Raw genomic sequence first — 18,190 nt, 5'->3', positions numbered from 1 at the left:
AAATTTCTAAGAAGGAGGACGTACTCTTTCGCACTTTTTAAACTTTTCGTAAATCATTTAGGATACCAATGTTCAAATAACTGTTCAGACAACTTCCAGTTAATATCGTCCTTCGAGACCGAGAGCCGAAAGATACATAGAAATTTATTTTCCTCTTCTATTGCACAGTCTTTTTTTCTCTTCTTTTGTAATCTTTTTTTAAGAATGTACAATTCTTTATCATTTTCTGATTCTAGGTTTTACCATCACTTACTTTTTACTACTTACCATCCCTGATCCAAAAATTTCGAGATACATTTTGTCCAATCTTTAAAACTGCTCAAGCTGATTTTACGGTACTTAGAACCTTTAAAAAATATTTATTATTTTTTGTTGTTGTTATTTATTGTTTTAAAATTGGTTTATTAATAGAAGACTTAAAAGTACATTCTCATAAGTAGGGCACTGGAAAGTGGTTCCTAACTAAACCTCGTTAATGATAATTATAAATAGATATAAATATACCTATGGTAATAATAGACAAATAAAAATACACATTCATATACTTAAACATCTAATTTTTCTTAAGAGAATGTTTAACTTATAGACTCATCCTCGTCGTAGTAGCTCTGGAAAAACAAATTGCATTTAAATCATACCAGCGAATTTGAATCATTTATACGAATAAGGAAATGAAAATTCTTTAACTGTTGCGGTTTCAACGTGTTAACACATCTTAATTAAACGTAGATCTACTGCTGCTTCACTGAATTCCATTACAAAGAGCCAGAGATAAGAGGGGTTGGATTTGGTTACATTACTAATGTGTTTAACTACCAATAAAATCTTGCAGCAATACGGAATTAAAAGGAAAAAAACATTTTTTTAGGATTCTGTTAAAAATAGATCTGGTATTGGGTAAAGGAGATTCGACCATCGTTCGGTATAGTTAAGTGTTCTTGGTTTTAATTCATCCTCTGTCCTAGGCCCATACAATTTAACACTGGGAAAACTAAAGTTATAACGGCTTTGATTCCTCAAGCAGAAATTTAATTAGCACTCTAAAGATAATGTTTTGGTCTTGTATAATCTAGTTTAATCTTGCACGTGGGGTCTTAAGATTCAAAACAAATACTTACATGATGTTCAATATTAGATCTAGGATAAGTGCAAGGAGTACACTCCATATATGACAATCCATTATGAAGAAAAGAACATTCGCAATCTGTACAATCTCTTGGGACGGCTGTATAAGCCAATCTTTTGGCAAAAACAGGGGCGAATTTCCTAGCATTCTTTTGAAGCTCCAAGTGTTTCGCACTAAATACTGTGCCTGTAAAGAGAAGAGTCTTTTTATTATTTTTCATTTTAATTCGAAATTTCGACATAGTTACTTAATTTACTCTACAGCTTAGAACTACCTGTCATAAAGCCGCAAAATGTGTTCTCTCTCTGTGCGAATCGTATTTCCATACGACTGGATCTAATCCATGAATGAATTAAATCATTTCAATTACCGGAATGCAGAGTTGATAGGGTGTATGTGTTATCAAAATTAAATAAGGTAAACCCTTTTACGTTATCCTACTTCTAAGGTAAAGCTATACATAGATGTTAACGAGATTTACATCGACATTTCTGCCATAGAGTTTAGCATATCTCACGTGATATTCTATTTGGAGATTTAGATGTTTGGATAATTAACCCAACCTGGGTCTTAAATGTAACGCTGGACTTGATCTAGTAATTTGCTCAATCTAGAGCTGTCAACAATTAGACTATTTGCGCAAGAGGGGATTGAACCAAAACAACGAAAACTAAGTTATCCGGATGGCTGATCATAAGCCAGCTGCACTTGGATTGTAGTTATTGATATGCACCTGAGTTACTGTTTGTGTTACGGTTCTCAGTTGAATTTCAACATTTTTAGTGGTTAAGCAAGAAATATGTGGTATAATAGAATTCAAATTTATAAAGTAAAGTCATTATTTGATATTGTTTAATAAGAGGTGGTGAATGTTGGAGTTTTTATTGGATTCGATTATAAACTACCGTGCGGTTTTAACTTCTGCACCTCCCCCCCTTAACTTTTCAACAACACAAAATACTACCTTTTGACGTTTGTCTATATTTTTATATATTGCTTACGTTACCAGCAGCGATAAATAGCCGATATTTTAAAATTGATACCTGGATTTAAGTGATACCTCAAATTAAACACCTTCCAAAACTACATTCAATGTTGTATTATGATTTAAAATCCATCCATTAGTTTTTGAGAAAAACAACTATTTTACTAAAAAATGCAATAGAAACTCAGCTAAATTGCATGTAAATAATGAAAAAACTTGTTTCTTAATAGAGAATTGATTTGTTTTAGATTTTGTGCTCTGTCTTTGGTTAAACAAAAAAAAAATAAGAATAAATAATTAAATAAAAATAACCAAAGACTGTCCGTGGGCATAAATTCGAAAACCAATCAATATCCCATTAAAACAATTTTTTTTATTATTTACGTACAATTTAACTAAGTTTGTATTGCATTTTTTATCAAATTTATAGCTGTTTTTCTCAAAAATTAATCAATATAAACAAACAACAAAATATTGTATTTTTTGTCTTATTTAATGCTGATTATTATTTTTTTAAATAATAACTCGTTAAAAAGTTAACAAGAACGGTGGGAGGGGGGGGGGGGGGGAAGGAGGAGGTCAATTTGGAGCCGTAGGATATAGAGCATTTAATTACTGCAGAATATTTCCGCAATCCACAACCATATACAAAGAAAAAACCTTTTACACTATAATTATTTCTCACCTCTGAGTTCAATAAAACCAAATGGACTATAGAGAATATTGCAAAATGTTGCTTATATAATTCTAAGACAAATTTTACATAGAAAAAATACGAAAATAACTTTGCAATAATTATAATTTCAGAAATCTTTCGTTACTTCAATCCATCATGTTGCCAAAATTTGAAAATGGTCGTCAATCTTACAAGCATCTAACAATTTTGTACTTAAATTTTTTTTATTATGTTAGTATTGAAAATTGCTTCAAAGGCGAAACATCAATGCGACAACGTCTCAGCAAAATAATAAAAGTAATGCCTGTCGTACATTTTCCCTTATTATTTTTAAACTTCTAAATTTATAATTTGCATGAATTCAGGGATTTCTATGGCGAAAACTAAAGATGGTCTTCAATGTCGAAATGGCACAACATTTTTTTAAAATTTGTTTGGTTCAAATGCTAATTAAAACAGCAATTTAAAAATCCGAAACCACGAAAGAAGGTAAAAGAGAAAAGTTATTTCAAAACGATCCAGATATCTGTAGTTAATGTGTATTTTAGCTAATTGATTTAATAATATTGTTAGAAGAACTAAGAATTTACATCTTGAAAATTGGAAAAAATGAAGTAAACTTAGTTTTCAATATGTTGACCTTGTACACTAATACATTTTCAAAGTCTTGCACCAAAATTTTGTCCCAGCTTCAACAAAAGTTAGTTATTGTTTCTGATTGTATTTTCATCTTCTTGAATTTTATTCCCTAACTCCTCTCTGCTGTTATGATATTTTGAATAACTCCAAAATACCCCCAAAAAGAAATTTAATGGGTCTTAATCGAGAGATGGTGGCGGTCATAGGTGTTCAGTACAACGACCAATGCATAGATGTGGAAAATTCATATTCACAAACTACATTAGATGTTTAGAGTAATGAGCGGGAGGGCTGTTTGCATAAACTAATAACACTTTCTTAAGACTAGAGGAATATCCTTCAAAACTAGAGGAACGTCGTTTCTCAAGAAACTCAAGTACTGTTCCTTATTCAGTTATGCCGTAAGTTCAACTGGTATTAAAATCATATTTCTCAAAATCCCATACCATATGTTAAAATTTTAATTAAAAATTCATGTTGAAAGTAATGCTTTCTTAAAGTGGGCATTTTTTTTGGTATAAAAATTACCATTTTTCCAATTAAATATATTTCTCCTTGCATCATCGGTGAACAATATTTTATTAAAGAACAGCAGGTCATAATGATGATTTTCGAGTAACCAAATACCGAAATCAATTCGGGGTTGAAAAATCCCTTAGCAACAAATTTTATACAGACATAAACTCTAAAGTCAAAGATACGTCTTTTGCTAGTCTCTAGATCCTCCAGTATGCGGACGCAGATTTCTGCTTCTTGATCTACAGTGAGGATTTTTGGTCTTTTATCTTTCGATTTTAAACGAAATCAACCAATTTAACCCAGAATATCGTAAAGTCGTTTGAAAGTTCGATGATCTGATTATCTATTATTGGAAAAAAGTTTTGGGTACCCTTCGGCAGCACAGCAGCTTCTAAATTCTATTTGCACATTGACTCAAACCATATTGTGCCGAAAAATTTGTGAAAATATAACACAATTTACTTATCATATCAATGGAACAAACTGTTCGTTAGTATTAATTGCGACTAATTAACGTTATCGCAAAAATGGGTAAAAAGTATCAGAGCATCAGAAGTTGTAAAAAATATTAAAGATACCGATGAAAAAAATTAAGTCGATTTTTGGTGCTTCGGTACCGGTGCGGGTAGTGTTTCCTCAAATAGCTTAATAAAAGTATTTTAAATGAATTTTTAGTAAACAAAAACATTCCTAGAACTAATTTCAAGATAATAAATCAAATATTGTTTAGCTAAGTACTTCACTTTTTTATCTTCATTTGTACTATTGTTTCTGGGACATCCTGTATAAATTCAACAAATGGTTCATTTAGAGTATATGAAATTCACCCTCAAAATTACATTATTCACTTCGCCGGAAGCATTGCGCGATTTTGTTTCAATCTAGCTGCAAACGGAAAGAAATCTACAAACGGATATCTTTTTTTTGGCAAAAGCAGGGAATGTAAACGCATATAATCTGGCTGTGTAAAAAATTTAATCAGTGCTCAGCTCACCGTTTGTTTCTAAGGCGAGAGAAAAACAGTCCAGTCCCAGTCCTGATTTCGAAAAGCTGATTGAATTCCTTAATACTTGATCTCCATCGAGCTTCTTTACATCCTTTTTAGTATAGGCCTTGTTTAGATCGACTCCTGGAAATAAGAACCGAAACAACCGTTAATACAAAGCTTGGTACAAATTGGATTTTGAGTGAAAATTAGTTATTTTAATAGAAACTTACCATATGGAATCTTGTTTTCCCTTTTTCTAAAATCAACCGAAGCGACCGCAAAGGAGTTATCCATCAAGATGTGCAATGCAGCAGAGCTCTCAAAGAGTAGTTGATGAACCGTAGGATAGTCGTGCTAAATAATGAAGATACATGAAAGAATAATCTATCAAAATGAAAAGAGAATATTCACGTTCAAAGCTAATTTAATCAACCACCATAACCAATTGCCTAATATAGTGAACGATATTTTCCCTAGGGAAGCTTTAATTTATTCATACGCAAGTCAACCTTTAAAAAAGCAAAATAATGGATTTTCACGAATTCCCCCGTTTCCCCTTGAAATGAAATGGCTTAATCCATGCGTATCAAAGAGGTTTTTATTTGTAGAAGTGTTTCTTTTCTTTAAAATGTATCGGTTTATTTCGTGCTTTTGTGCGGGTAGTTGAATGAGCCCTTTAAGATGTTCGTGTTTGCCATCCCTTAGAGTCCTGGTTATGTGGAAAATCGATATGTCTTTACCGGAGTAAATCTAACCAAATTAGAGATTCGCGAGACTAACGCCGAGAATCTCCGGCTGATACTAGATATAATGTCTCCTTTGTACTTTGAGATCGGTGTAATGTAAGATTTGTGTGCAGATTTCAAAAACTGAACTTAAAAACAAACATGATTTTCCCGAGAGTAATAATTTCTTGACGTCGCGTCGGTAACTCGGTTATCTCGCCAAGGAAACTAGAGTCTAAAGAGAATAATTCCGTGCAAACTTGGTTTCAATCTCCGATGGAAACTCGCAGGTGCCCAATAAGTTATCTTATATAGTATCCCTCAACTAGATGTGGGTTCAGTTAACTTTACCTCCATATTATCTTCATCACACTGAGAGCACGGGAGCAATATGAAATTTCTGGACACTCCTGGTCTGAACATCAATTTGTTGGCAAATATAATGGCCGCGTATATGTCCGAATCTCCGTTGCCTGAAACCAAACACAATGTAACTAATTATAACAATTGTTAGCTACCTGCTCGTAAAATGTTTTAAAATTATGCGATGATCATTAGCAATATTGTTAGTTGGATTAGTTTTTTGGACAGACAATGCGCTTACTGCAATATTAACTATATTGGGTTAACGAGGCCTATATTTCCCATAATGAATTAAATATTATTGTTTTAATATCTGATAATAAATAAACAACAATAGCAGGTATTTTGATCAAGTTATGTTTAAGTATAAATTTATTGAATTATTAAAAATTAATTGCAAAAAGTTCGATTGCAGGAACGTTAAAGGTTTGAGAATGAAGCGTTAAATTGGCCGGAAAAATACATAAATTTTGTTAATTTCCGACATTATGGTCAATATTGATAAACCTAAACCAAAATAGTTATTTTTAGTGATTTTGAAGCGGCCTCAAAATAGAGTTCCGCGAAAAACCCTCTCCAAGGATCCAAAGCCACAAATCATCTAATGAAGTAAAGATAAATAGATCGACTTAAGTAAAAACAGTATTTCAAATATTTATAAAATTTCCATCAAGGCAGAGGTAAATACTTTTTCCCACTTTTCAAATTTTGATTGTCGACATCTCTATAACTTTATAGCTAAATGGGGTGCACAAAATTAAATTTTTGTAATCAATCGTCTCGATTTCTGTCTGTCGCTTTCAAAAATTATACCACCTACCTTAGATACCTATTATACGCACATATTCAGAACTCAAATTCACGGATTTTAAAAATAAAACAGTGCCTTAAACCGAACATAAATATATGTCAAAAACTTCCTCCTCTCCTGGAAATACTTGTAATTTCAACAAGAAAACTTACCGACCGAAATATCCAAATAATCCAAAACGGAGTTGGCATCAGTAAAAGTTTGAGAATTCCGAACGATACTTCTGGGCGCATTAAAAACTCCATCTCCACCAAAAACAACGACCGCATATCTAAAAACGCGTTTTATTATTAAATTTACAAGAGTTCCGTGCATAAATTACCTGTTGTTCGTTACGTTTAACTCAGAAAGTTCTTGGTTTATTGACTCGACGAGGATATTAAAATTTTTACGATTCCTCAAATCCTGGTTACACTTCTTGGCCTCGACTATAAAAACTATATCTGCAGTCCTCGGTACTGAACTACCATGCAGACGAATGAAATCTCCCTCACGAATTTCGCTTCCATTCAGTAAATCACACCTAAAGATTTCATTAGCTAATACCATTCTCTTAAAATCAAATTAGACCCAGTACTTTATACAGGAATCTGGAATCTTCAAAGGAGTGTTCTGTCTATGGCACATCTCAATATAGCCAATAGCAGTCCTACAAGCCTCCAGAGCATTAGTACTATTCATACACATCCTCATAAAGTTGTGCTTGGGTACTCTGGGAAAGCAAGTGCTGAGGTCTGAGACTTTGCTTTGGAAGAATTCGTGACAAAGTGTCTGCACTGCCTTTGGAGGAAGGTTGTCAGAGTAGAAATCTAATAATTGCGCACATATGAGCGAAATAGTTATACAGTTTGTTTTAAAAAAAAGTCTCGAAACACCCACATATTTCCTCAAATAATACGATCTTTTCTCATTTCAGAAACTCGTCAGGGAATTTACTTTTAATATATTTCTATGGGCTCCTTTCGAAACTGCACCTTTGAAGGTCCAGCTTATATTTCGATATTGAATATGTCTATAAATTTTCGGTGAATTTGATTGATGTGTAAAACCCAACACGCCATGACAAACATTCCGAATTGTTCATGTTAATAATTCTCAACTGTCCATAGTAATTAGTATTTCTATAGTAAGCCAATATAAACAGGGGCATACAGGGCTAAAAAAGTCATAACGTCATGGAAAAGCGATAGCTTCATTAAAAATTGTTATAATCCCTAGAGGTCCTGTAAAACGATGCCTCGCTTTTAATGGATATTAACAGCTTATAATTTGAATATGTGTAAAATAATCAGTAACATACCGAAAAAGACACCGGATCGAAGAAAAAAAAAGAAACTTATTACTCAAAATTTGGAAATCTTTTAAAATCACCTCAAACCAAATGAAGGCGAAGATATTCATGAATATTGAAATTTAATAATTATTAATTTTATATGAAAAAACAGACTCGCCCCAAAGAAATTAAAATGATAAAAATGCCGAGGGAAGGATATTGGTGCCTCCTAAATCTTCATTTGGCAGTATCGCTATGGGAAAATCAGGGCCGTAGAGAAAAATAATTAAATGACAATATAATAAAAGTCATCGCCTTTTCATGTTATAAATCTGAATTTTACTAATTTTGAAAAATTTGTGTATGGAGGTTCTGAGAAATTAAGTACCTAAGGCATTATGGAGTGATTCTAATTTCCAGTACTGATAAGTGAAGTGAAAAAAGTCGAAGGTGTACCTGCGGGAATTCAAAATCCTCAAAATGTCAAAGATAGAATTGCCGTTTTTCTGTCTCTAGAATTTCGAAAATTTGTGGAAACCAAATACACCACTTGTTTTCATGAAAATTAACGCTAAAGTCATATTGTATGTACGTCGAGCAGAGAGACGGTTGTTTAATTTGAAAAATATGCATTTCATGCCGGTAAAAGCAAGGACGTATAGAATATAATTTTTAAGCAAAATCCATAAACAATAAACAAATTAAATGAAACAACACATATTTTATAAATTTTGAAAATTGCTGGTTCTTAAAATATTCTGATGCGTGAATAATTTTACCTCTATTAAATTTTGTAAAGATTCTATAATTATAAAACTTTTCCTACAAATGTAATAAAATCAGGAGAGTACGGCACGTAATTTTGAATTTCGAAGCAGAGCGAAAAAAGTATAAATGGAAAAAATAATTACCCCAATTTGACTGGTCTAAAAACTTTGATATATCTCAATAACTTACTGTATATGAAGTACTTGAAGAGTTCTCCGTAATTTAATCAAACGAATTCATAGACACGCAGACCCCAACAACACAACAATACAAAATTTGTGTGATAGATCGATGATTGCGTGTACCCTGAATATTCTAAAGGTTTTCTATAAATTTGCATTGAATTACACGGAAATCAGTAGCAACCCTAACGTGTAATGATAGATAATAAACAGAACCGGTAAAAATAAACGTTAGTATCATCAAAATTTGTGCATTCTCTATCTACTTCTGGGTTTTCTGTCTAAGGAAATATTTGGGTATCACCAGAATTTTTTATGCCCTATAGAAGGTCACGTGAGGAAGTAGCTACCTGGAAATGTTTTGGTGGCACATTGTTCATTTACCCTCCAACTATCACCAAATATGCTCAGATCTTCTATGTCCAACCTAGACCGATTGGGGGTGGAATAGTCATCGGACGGTTCGTTATTGTAACTTCCTAACAAGCCTGTTGTCCGACCGTAATGCCAACCTAAACAATTCTCTAGCTATTATGATTATTATTACTTACTAAGATAAAACAATAGCAGTTTTCTGTATTCAGCTACTAAATGTCCGCTTCCTGTTTTACGTGACATTAAATTAACGTCATTAAAAAGTTACCCCAGTACACGGTTTTTTTATTCCGTGACGTTTTTGAGAGGCAAATTGCTCTTTCGTCGTTTTTTGTTTGTATTTAAGTGGTGCGTCGTTCTATGAACAAAAGGGTGCAACCGTCCACTTAATAGCCAATTAATTTTTTCCCTTTATATATTTAGGTAAACCACAAAAAAGTGGAAACGAATACATCGCGGGCGCCTCTTTTCACTTTTAATTTTCCCTTTTATGGAAGTCATGTTACCTCACATGATAAACAGTCACGAAGATAAGAGGGGTTTTTACGTTGAATCGGTGTAATAGCCGTCATTAAGGCGATTTAGTCTGTGTTTTTTTAGGCAATTCGATCGAAACAAAATCTTACCAGACACTTCGAATATGCAAATTTGAAACTTGACATTGCACTCCAACGTAAACCCTGAGCTGCTTTTTAATGTAATAATATCACTTTCCCTGTATAAATAATCGGTACCAATCTGCAGAGGCAATAAAACCGTCTTGGAGTCGTCCACAAGTATTGTCTGAAACAAGGGTTTAATCTAGCATGACCTGGTAATTCTTCTTAGCGTAAGTCTCCCTTACATCGCTAAACAAATCAATGCTGACAATTGTCTTATTTATCAATAGGATAAGTTGGCTGGAAATCCCGTTCTCGTCGTAAGAGACCAATAAAGTGAAATTCCGCTTGACGAAATCTGTTGCCAACAAGTAGGTGCAGCTGCCCCTGAAGTCGTAATACCTTTTGTCAAAAGTGACGTAATGCTTCCCGCCCATCAACATGGCGTGCCCTAAAATGGATCAAATCAAACATGACTGGCCAAAGTTCCGTTATATCAGCTTCCAAGAACAATCCTGACAGGGCTCTCGGCTAAATAACTAATGTCATAGATAACTTTGGTATATAAACTATTCTGTGAGGTGAAAATTTATCATGCAGTTTCGTCAGGGAATGCAAATATTTCACCGCATAAACTGCAATATACCTGAAACTTTAAGGCAAAGATGTTCAGGACTTCGCCATTCATAATCCAAGTTTTTTTTTAATTTACTGTTAATGCAGCACTTCACCTTTTTATTCGCTCAAACCGACACATGTCGCGACGTCAAATAAAAATAATAAAATCTTTTTACCTTTAAATGGAGGCATCCACTCTGACGGGTCTGTGTACAGCATATAATCGTAATAAAAGTTCCAAAACGACGTCTCTGATGTTGCTAAATAGTTGTATACGTCGTAAAATACCTTAATTTCGGGAATCTCCTGAAAATAAAGGTTTAAGTACTCTACGCCTCGCAAATGGGTAATTTTATTCACGACCAGGATTTTAAATATTCCGCGCATTTGAATGTCTCAATTCAGGGTTTAATTTTGGTATTCAGTTAAAACCAGAAGTAGAATTTTTCGAAACATTGCACAGTGGGGTATTTGACTCTAAAACCTCACTAAATGTTAAATTAATTGTAAAAATAATGAATTACACATAAGATTTTTCAATTTTTTAATAAAAATAAATTAAAATTGGTCTTTGGTATAAAAAACGATTGCGTAGTTTGAACCAAGAAGTAACTAAAAACATTAAAAGGCAAATGAGTATAAATAGTTCTAAATTCGTTGTATACAGGTCTATTTATTTCACTAAGGTTGATAATTGAAACGTCGTTAAATCTAATGAAATAATAGATTAGGTAAAGAAATACTAAAAATACGATGTAATTTTAGCTATCACAATAAAAGTTATCAATCTATAGGTTGTTATCTTTCTTTCCAAATTTGACTCTATTTTCTTAATGAGAAATTCTGTCAAACCCAACTTGGCAAACGTCGAAAGTATAAGACGACACCAATTGTACAAGGGCAAATTTCAATTGTTATTTATAAGTATATACACGTATAAATTTTATTTGACCAAGTATAAATTATTTGAGAAAGGTAATAAATTTTCCGCAATCCCTCGTGTGCAGAAAAGGCCTGAAAAAGCTTTTTCATTCTTATTTCTTGTTTTTTCTGACTTTGTCCCTTATAACACTATTGAAATGGATGTTAAGTAATAACTTTATCATTTAAACAATTTCATTAATCTAAAAGAAACTTTACTTAGCCAAATACATTAAAGAACAAACACGAAGCCAAGTACAATCCTAAAATTTTATAGACCCCCTGAGAACAAATAAGCGCTTCCCCCCAAGGATTAATTTGATTACGCATGCGCAAAATTTGACGTGTCATTTTCTGACAACTCCGAAAAGTGAGGTTGACTAAAATAATGTCACCATAATCAAACAACAAACAGAAATTGTTTATATACAATGTCTATATATTCATATGTATACGTAGTATAGAGAAGGGTGGGGGAGAGGTACTTAGTTTAAGATGAGATTAATTTATGTTCAAAGGAATTTGAAATTTTAAAACTCTGTATCTCAGAAACTAAACCTCCTATTATTTGTAGTTATTTGTAACCAAGAAATATGACCTTACCTACTTTGCCATCAATTACAAAACATAACTTGAACTAATCCAAGTATCTAAAGAAATATTTATATATCACAAAAATTTAAATAAAAATTCTCTCCCATTAATAACAATTTATAGGATCTGCCTTGCTTTGCTCCCCCCCCCCCCCCCCCCTTCAGAAACTAAATTTTTGGCCAGCCACGTTTTTGAATATTCTCTGTTATAAGTTACAGCTAGAAAACAAATTACTCCCAGCTTTATTAGTTTTTTATGAGTTTGCCCAGAAAATATTGTTGATTGCATATAAATTTCCGAAAAGCCACCGAATGGCATTCACCGGTTTAGAAGCTACGACCACAAAAAGTATGGAACATAACCACATTTGCACTTCGACATCTCAAAAATTACTAGGCCTAAGTATATCACATTTACTAGGAAATTTTGTACAATTTTTCAAAGAGTCAATAAATCCAACGGAACTTTGGGCGTCGTATTTATTATAAAAAATAAAATACGATGCTAGATAGTTTTGGTTTACCTTATTTAATCGAAAATATTTTCTGGTTATAAAACTTTAAAACCTAATAAACCTTTGCGGTCAAATTTTTTCCAGCTCTAACCGTTTTTCCTCTATGATTCGCCCCCAGATGCTATTGAACCGCTTTGTTTATTGTGAATAACTTCTATTTATAAACGCTAAAATTTGATGGAAAAAAATTTTAAATCAAAAATAAAAAAGTTAATGAGACGTTTATAATGGAAGACCCTATAGATGTAAAAGTATCTGTACCATCACTGTTTGTAGCTATTCGGGAAACATCATACATCACATAGGAAACCATGTAACTAACAAAATTTTGATTTTACTGTTAAAACTTATCATACGTAAAACATTTAGCAACGAAGATACCGCACATGCGCTCTTGAACATTTCTCTGATTGAAAACGTTCCTCCTCGGTTTAACCCCTATAGGGTCCGTTTCGTATTCTCTCACAAGAGAAACAGCCTGAAACACTGCAAAACTCTTAAATCAATAAAGACTTAAAAACTCCGATAAAAGTCACTTTCTTCCGATTGATTTGGAAGTAAGTTTTCCGATTATTTTCTTTTTCGGGGCTCATAAATAAACATCACTCCAAATACAAAGCATTAAGCTTAAACTGACACGAAGAGGGTTGAATTTATTCTCAACTGCAACTGCCGGGTATCATGTAACATAAACCGTTGGAAATTGAATTGAGATGGTCAAGTTGCAGGGAATATCGTTAAACGGTGAATTCTTTGGTTGTGTTTGTTGCCATTCTATGCGGTTAACCCTCTTTTAAAGAAATATGATACTTTCCTCCCTCAAGTTCTTTTGACTTATGGCTCGAAAAAGGAAAGTATCTAGTAATTTATAGTATTTTTCACCTGGAATTCGGGTGTTTCGTTAAAGCCATGCCACGACATGGGGAGCTTTTGCTGCAAGAACATAAGTCCATCGTTTGGTTCATACACAAAATTGGTTTTGGCTTCCCTTTGTCTGAAACCCATATAAAATATATTAAAAGTGTTTGCTATAAAACGAGTTCGAACCTGTTTTCCAATTCCAACGCTGTCACTGTCATTTCAGAAAGTTTTCGATACAAGAACTTAATAAACCGATGGGCCCGATATTCGACCTCAAAATATTTGTAATAATACTTAATATCATTGGAAATTTCATCGCATTTATCGAGTGCATATTTAATAGACGGTACATCACCAAGTTGCTTCAATTCTACTATGATTTCTGATATCACCGCCTTCAGTTCCTTGCCGAAGGGAGCATGATTAATGTACTTTTCGTTTACGAAATTCCAAACGATATTACCGTATTTATAAATGGCTTCTACGGTGTTATTTCCGGTGATATCTTTGTAAAATCTATCGACATCTCGCGAAAATTTCGTAAATTCCATAAAATATGCCGATTCGATGATTTTGTTCTTGCGGATGTATAAGAAATCTGAAATCAGAAAGGGGAATATTTGTTTGCTGTCAGTAGCGACACACGAATAAAAATTTTGATTAATGTTCAAAGCCTTTCCAGCTCTATAAGAGAGAAACTTACCCAAAAACTCTTTCCCCGTTGTCCAAATAATGGTTTCTGCGTAATGAATAAATTTAATGAAACTTGGCTCTAATGCAGCCAAGATTTGATGGAAATTATCGACAATCATATTGTAGGACTCAGACCATATCTTCTCAATGTAATTCAACCCTGACACATGCATGTTTTTAATATAATCATCATATCTATCCACTAATTTTTCCAAGATATTTGATAAATGCTTCACCGGATCTCCATTAATCAGATCATGAATAAATTGAGTTGTATTGATGTAATATAACTTTATCTAAAATAAAAAAATATACGTCATATCCGTGTAGATTACGCAAAAAAAAACTAACCAACCTTCTCGATTACAAATTTGAAGCTCTCCTTAATATTTTTTCCTGAAGCGCCCATGGCAGTCCACAATTCTTGGAAAATCTTAGGCAAAGATTGCAAATGCGTTTTAATGGAGAGGTCATCAACCATGGTAATGATAATGGAGCAAATATCCTTAATATAAAATTCGTTGTTATAATATGAAGTGTTCAAGAAGTCTTTTAAATGTCCCAGATCTTCTTCTATTACCGTAAGATTTCTGAAATGAACAATTAAAACTAAGATCAAATGAGATTTCGGGTTAAAATTTACATTAGGAATAGCAGAATGTGAACAAATTCATCGCTTTATACCCTGGGGAGTGGCTTTAAGTTCAAAGCATTTCTTGTTACTGCACAAGGGGAACAAACGTAACGTAAATTAAACGGCCAAATCACATCAGCCGAAGGCAGTGACGTGTCTAACCTTCGTCAGCTAGAATTCAGGTGATGGTTAAAGAGAAATCGCTTTCAGATGACTTTTTAAAGCATTTTGGGTCAGTCGTATTTCGTTTAAATAAGCCTGTTTAGCAAAAGATTCAAAAGTTTATAATAGGATAAATCAGAATATTTTAATGTGCGGTAATACACCCGAATAATTTTGTAAATTAGTCTGGTTTTGACAAATTAAATAAGTTGTTAAATTTATTTAAATATTATCCTTGAAACTTCCGTAATTAAGCCTAAATTAATTTGACGATACTGCCAAGGTCTATTGGGACCGTATGTGGCTTTACATTGTTCGTAGAAATTTGAAACTCGCGGCCTTCATCTATCTAATAATTTATATTGTTTGTTTCAATTTTATGTATTGATAAACAGTGCATTCCAATTTTATGAGATTTTGTCAATGTTGACAAGTTTTGGACAAAGTAGTTTTAACCTGATTAAAATTGTCAGGATAAAAGAATATTAGACACTTAAACACACTTAAAAGAAAGTTAATTAAACATCACAAAAATGTTGCTCTAACTAAAATTCCTTTAAACTTTAAAACTTATGCCTACAATTGAACATCAGATACATTTAAAAAATTCTATTATTCTAATAACAATTGAGGAAGAAATTTCCATTCGGCAAATTCCCCTAAACCGACGAAAATTCGATGAAACACTCCGATATTTGAGAAATTTTAGACGAAAATTAAAGACATGATTTCTGTAAATGAAAGAATTTCTCTTGATTTTCAACTGAAATTATAGTTTTGAGAAATTCTAGAATGATTTGTAGAAAAATATAGATTACATAACTAAACTTCCCCCAATTTCTTAAATAGAATATCTTTGGATTTTGAAGCATTTTCAATAAACGTTCCAAATTTTCATATTTTTCTCCATATTGTCAAAATCTACTTTCAAAACACTAATTTGCATCACTTTTCTAAGCCAAAAATTTTCGTAGAGCTGATAATAACAGATATATGCATTAAATTATATGTATATGGTATGGGTAATGTATAGTAAATAATCCTGTACAAAGTTTCAATACTCTTCATGCTCGAATTTTTCTCCAGCACCTCGTATAATGAACCTGCATAAATATTTCGATATTCGCCCAACCAACCTATTACTGGACACCATATGTAACGGCAGTGTGGCACTATGCAAAGAATAGTAGACATATGGTTATTTTTGGAGTTTTTTCACTTTAAAGAGCATGCACATTACCGTTGATTTGCTGGGATAGGTTTAATATAGTATCCATCTCAATGGCTAGACTTCAAAACAGCACATCAAAACTTTCCGAACTTTTCCGAAAATATCCTATGTTGAAACGGCTAGCCACTTGATAAGTGGCAAAATGTAGCATACATATTCACAACAAATTAAAAAAATGTTACTCTCTGCTCTACTTGAAATAATGATGAGAGTAGTAATAATGGAAATCTCCATGGGGCATAATTTTTTATCAAGAATACAAAATTACTTAAAATTTAGAAAAAAGATTTGCAAACTATAGTGTGATTTTTATATTAATTCCAAGGTTAATATCAGGGCGATTAAGGAAAAGAGTTTTCTAAAATATTTTTCATAAAATTTGTTTTAGTTTTAATATTTATTAGATCGATACCAAAGAGGTGACAGCGGGCTAAAATTTAAAGGGATCAAGATTTTTAATTTCATATATTTATCAAAACTTACCGTAAATCAACCAAATATTCAAATACTATGGGTTTTGCGTCTTGCCATATCCCGTCAATAGCATCCATAGTCTCCGCTTTAACATATTGCCGGGTATTGTTTATTTGATCTAACCCTTCGAAATATAGCTGAAGAGCTTTGGAGCGAATTCCGTTCTATAATAAAAAAAAAACTTATCACTGGACCCTGCTGTGCTCGTATACTTGTAATTCGGGATCAACGAGAAAAAATATTAATAAATTTAATAATTTAAGTGTTTAATTTAGAGTTTACTTTTTTCTTATGTGAGAGAAAGCTTTATTTGTCAAACCGGAACATGAAACTGAAAACACCGGAGTTGCATTTGGTTTGTTTATATAGTAAACAGGGATATATTGACTTGTTTATGCAATATTTGGATAGTCTTGCTATGCAGAACACGTTCATTACTTAAATTTATGTCTGAAAGGTGAAATGGTCGTTGGATAATAAAACTCAAAGTTGGAATAATAGCCTGAACTAACCTGAATAAGCAAAAACCAGTCAATTTATTTCTTCTTTGGTTAAATCTGAAGCGTAATTCTGAGGTGTTATTTCCGGGAAAATTCTCCCTTAACATACATGACAACACCAGGCACTAAGGAGAATTCGGGCATATAAAGCAAATTCGTATTTTAGTGCGAGCCCAAATATAGGATCAAGAGTAGAACTAAATTATTGATTACAGTCCTGTGTGTATAAAAAAAGTCCCTTAAAGGGAATGCACTTATCGAAAACTCACACAGATAGTTGCTAACTATCGACGAATCTCCACCAGATCTCATCGGATATTTGCACAGCTTTATTTAAAAAAGTAAAATAAAAATTCAATTTCGTTGATTTTTAACTGGAGGTAGCTAAATCTTCCCTATTTATTGATCGAATTGAATTTAAGTATTGAAACTACGTTTACATCATTTTCCCTGCAATACAGCTCTTGGCTCAATTTGACAAAAACAAACCTGAACATCACTTATCAGCTCTGGGCGCCACTTTAGCTTGGACATTATTAATCTGGAGTGATTGAGTTTAAGATAGTAGGACACATCAGTTAGACGCTTGTCTTCGTAATCTCGCCAAATTTCAAACGATGCGCTTCTGGCATCGGGGATTACAGCGTAAGTGTGCAAACTTTGGCTTCCTTCTACAAAAAATATATACAACAAATTTAACGAAAAATAAATAAAAGCCACATTCCTATGCGAAGAAATATACATTAAAATTCGTATTGTAAAATAACGGAGTTTGCATTCACCTTTCGTTAAATTAACATTCGCATAAAGTAACTTCTCTTTGAAATTAACGTAAAATTTCCCAGAAGTGTAGTTTTGCCCATGATCCGTGGTCAAATTTGCCGTGTAGAATGGGAACGCTCCATCAAACCTAATCCAAAAATTAGATTTTCCAATGATATCTTCTTTCTAAAACATAA

The 18,190-nt window shown here is 32.8% G+C and overlaps 1 protein-coding gene across 1 annotated transcript in view; it reads right to left on the bottom strand.

Moving 5' to 3' along the window:
* Positions 1-398: 398 nt before the first annotated feature.
* The window catches only part of LOC136409685 (uncharacterized), a 95,004-nt gene continuing 77,212 nt past the window's right edge, over positions 399-18,190 (bottom strand). Inside the window, exons 39-57 of the mRNA XM_066391362.1 lie at positions 18,014-18,179; positions 17,721-17,902; positions 16,741-16,895; positions 14,586-14,820; positions 14,241-14,526; positions 13,724-14,135; positions 13,559-13,670; positions 10,824-10,953; positions 10,275-10,480; positions 10,057-10,213; positions 9,406-9,567; positions 7,410-7,641; positions 7,155-7,355; positions 6,985-7,103; positions 6,010-6,131; positions 5,164-5,287; positions 4,940-5,074; positions 1,119-1,312; positions 399-608 (exon numbers count right to left, since the gene is read on the bottom strand). Coding sequence (XP_066247459.1) covers positions 576-608; positions 1,119-1,312; positions 4,940-5,074; positions 5,164-5,287; positions 6,010-6,131; positions 6,985-7,103; positions 7,155-7,355; positions 7,410-7,641; positions 9,406-9,567; positions 10,057-10,213; positions 10,275-10,480; positions 10,824-10,953; positions 13,559-13,670; positions 13,724-14,135; positions 14,241-14,526; positions 14,586-14,820; positions 16,741-16,895; positions 17,721-17,902; positions 18,014-18,179 — 3,363 coding nt within the window. The 3' untranslated portion in view covers positions 399-575. The remainder of the gene's footprint in view (positions 609-1,118; positions 1,313-4,939; positions 5,075-5,163; positions 5,288-6,009; positions 6,132-6,984; positions 7,104-7,154; positions 7,356-7,409; positions 7,642-9,405; positions 9,568-10,056; positions 10,214-10,274; positions 10,481-10,823; positions 10,954-13,558; positions 13,671-13,723; positions 14,136-14,240; positions 14,527-14,585; positions 14,821-16,740; positions 16,896-17,720; positions 17,903-18,013; positions 18,180-18,190) is intronic.

Source organism: Euwallacea similis, chromosome 6, assembly GCF_039881205.1.
Source record: "Euwallacea similis isolate ESF13 chromosome 6, ESF131.1, whole genome shotgun sequence".
Taxonomy (NCBI): domain Eukaryota; kingdom Metazoa; phylum Arthropoda; class Insecta; order Coleoptera; family Curculionidae; genus Euwallacea; species Euwallacea similis.
Note: the sequence above shows the minus strand (reverse complement) of the source record. Positions and strands in the feature narration are given on the sequence as shown.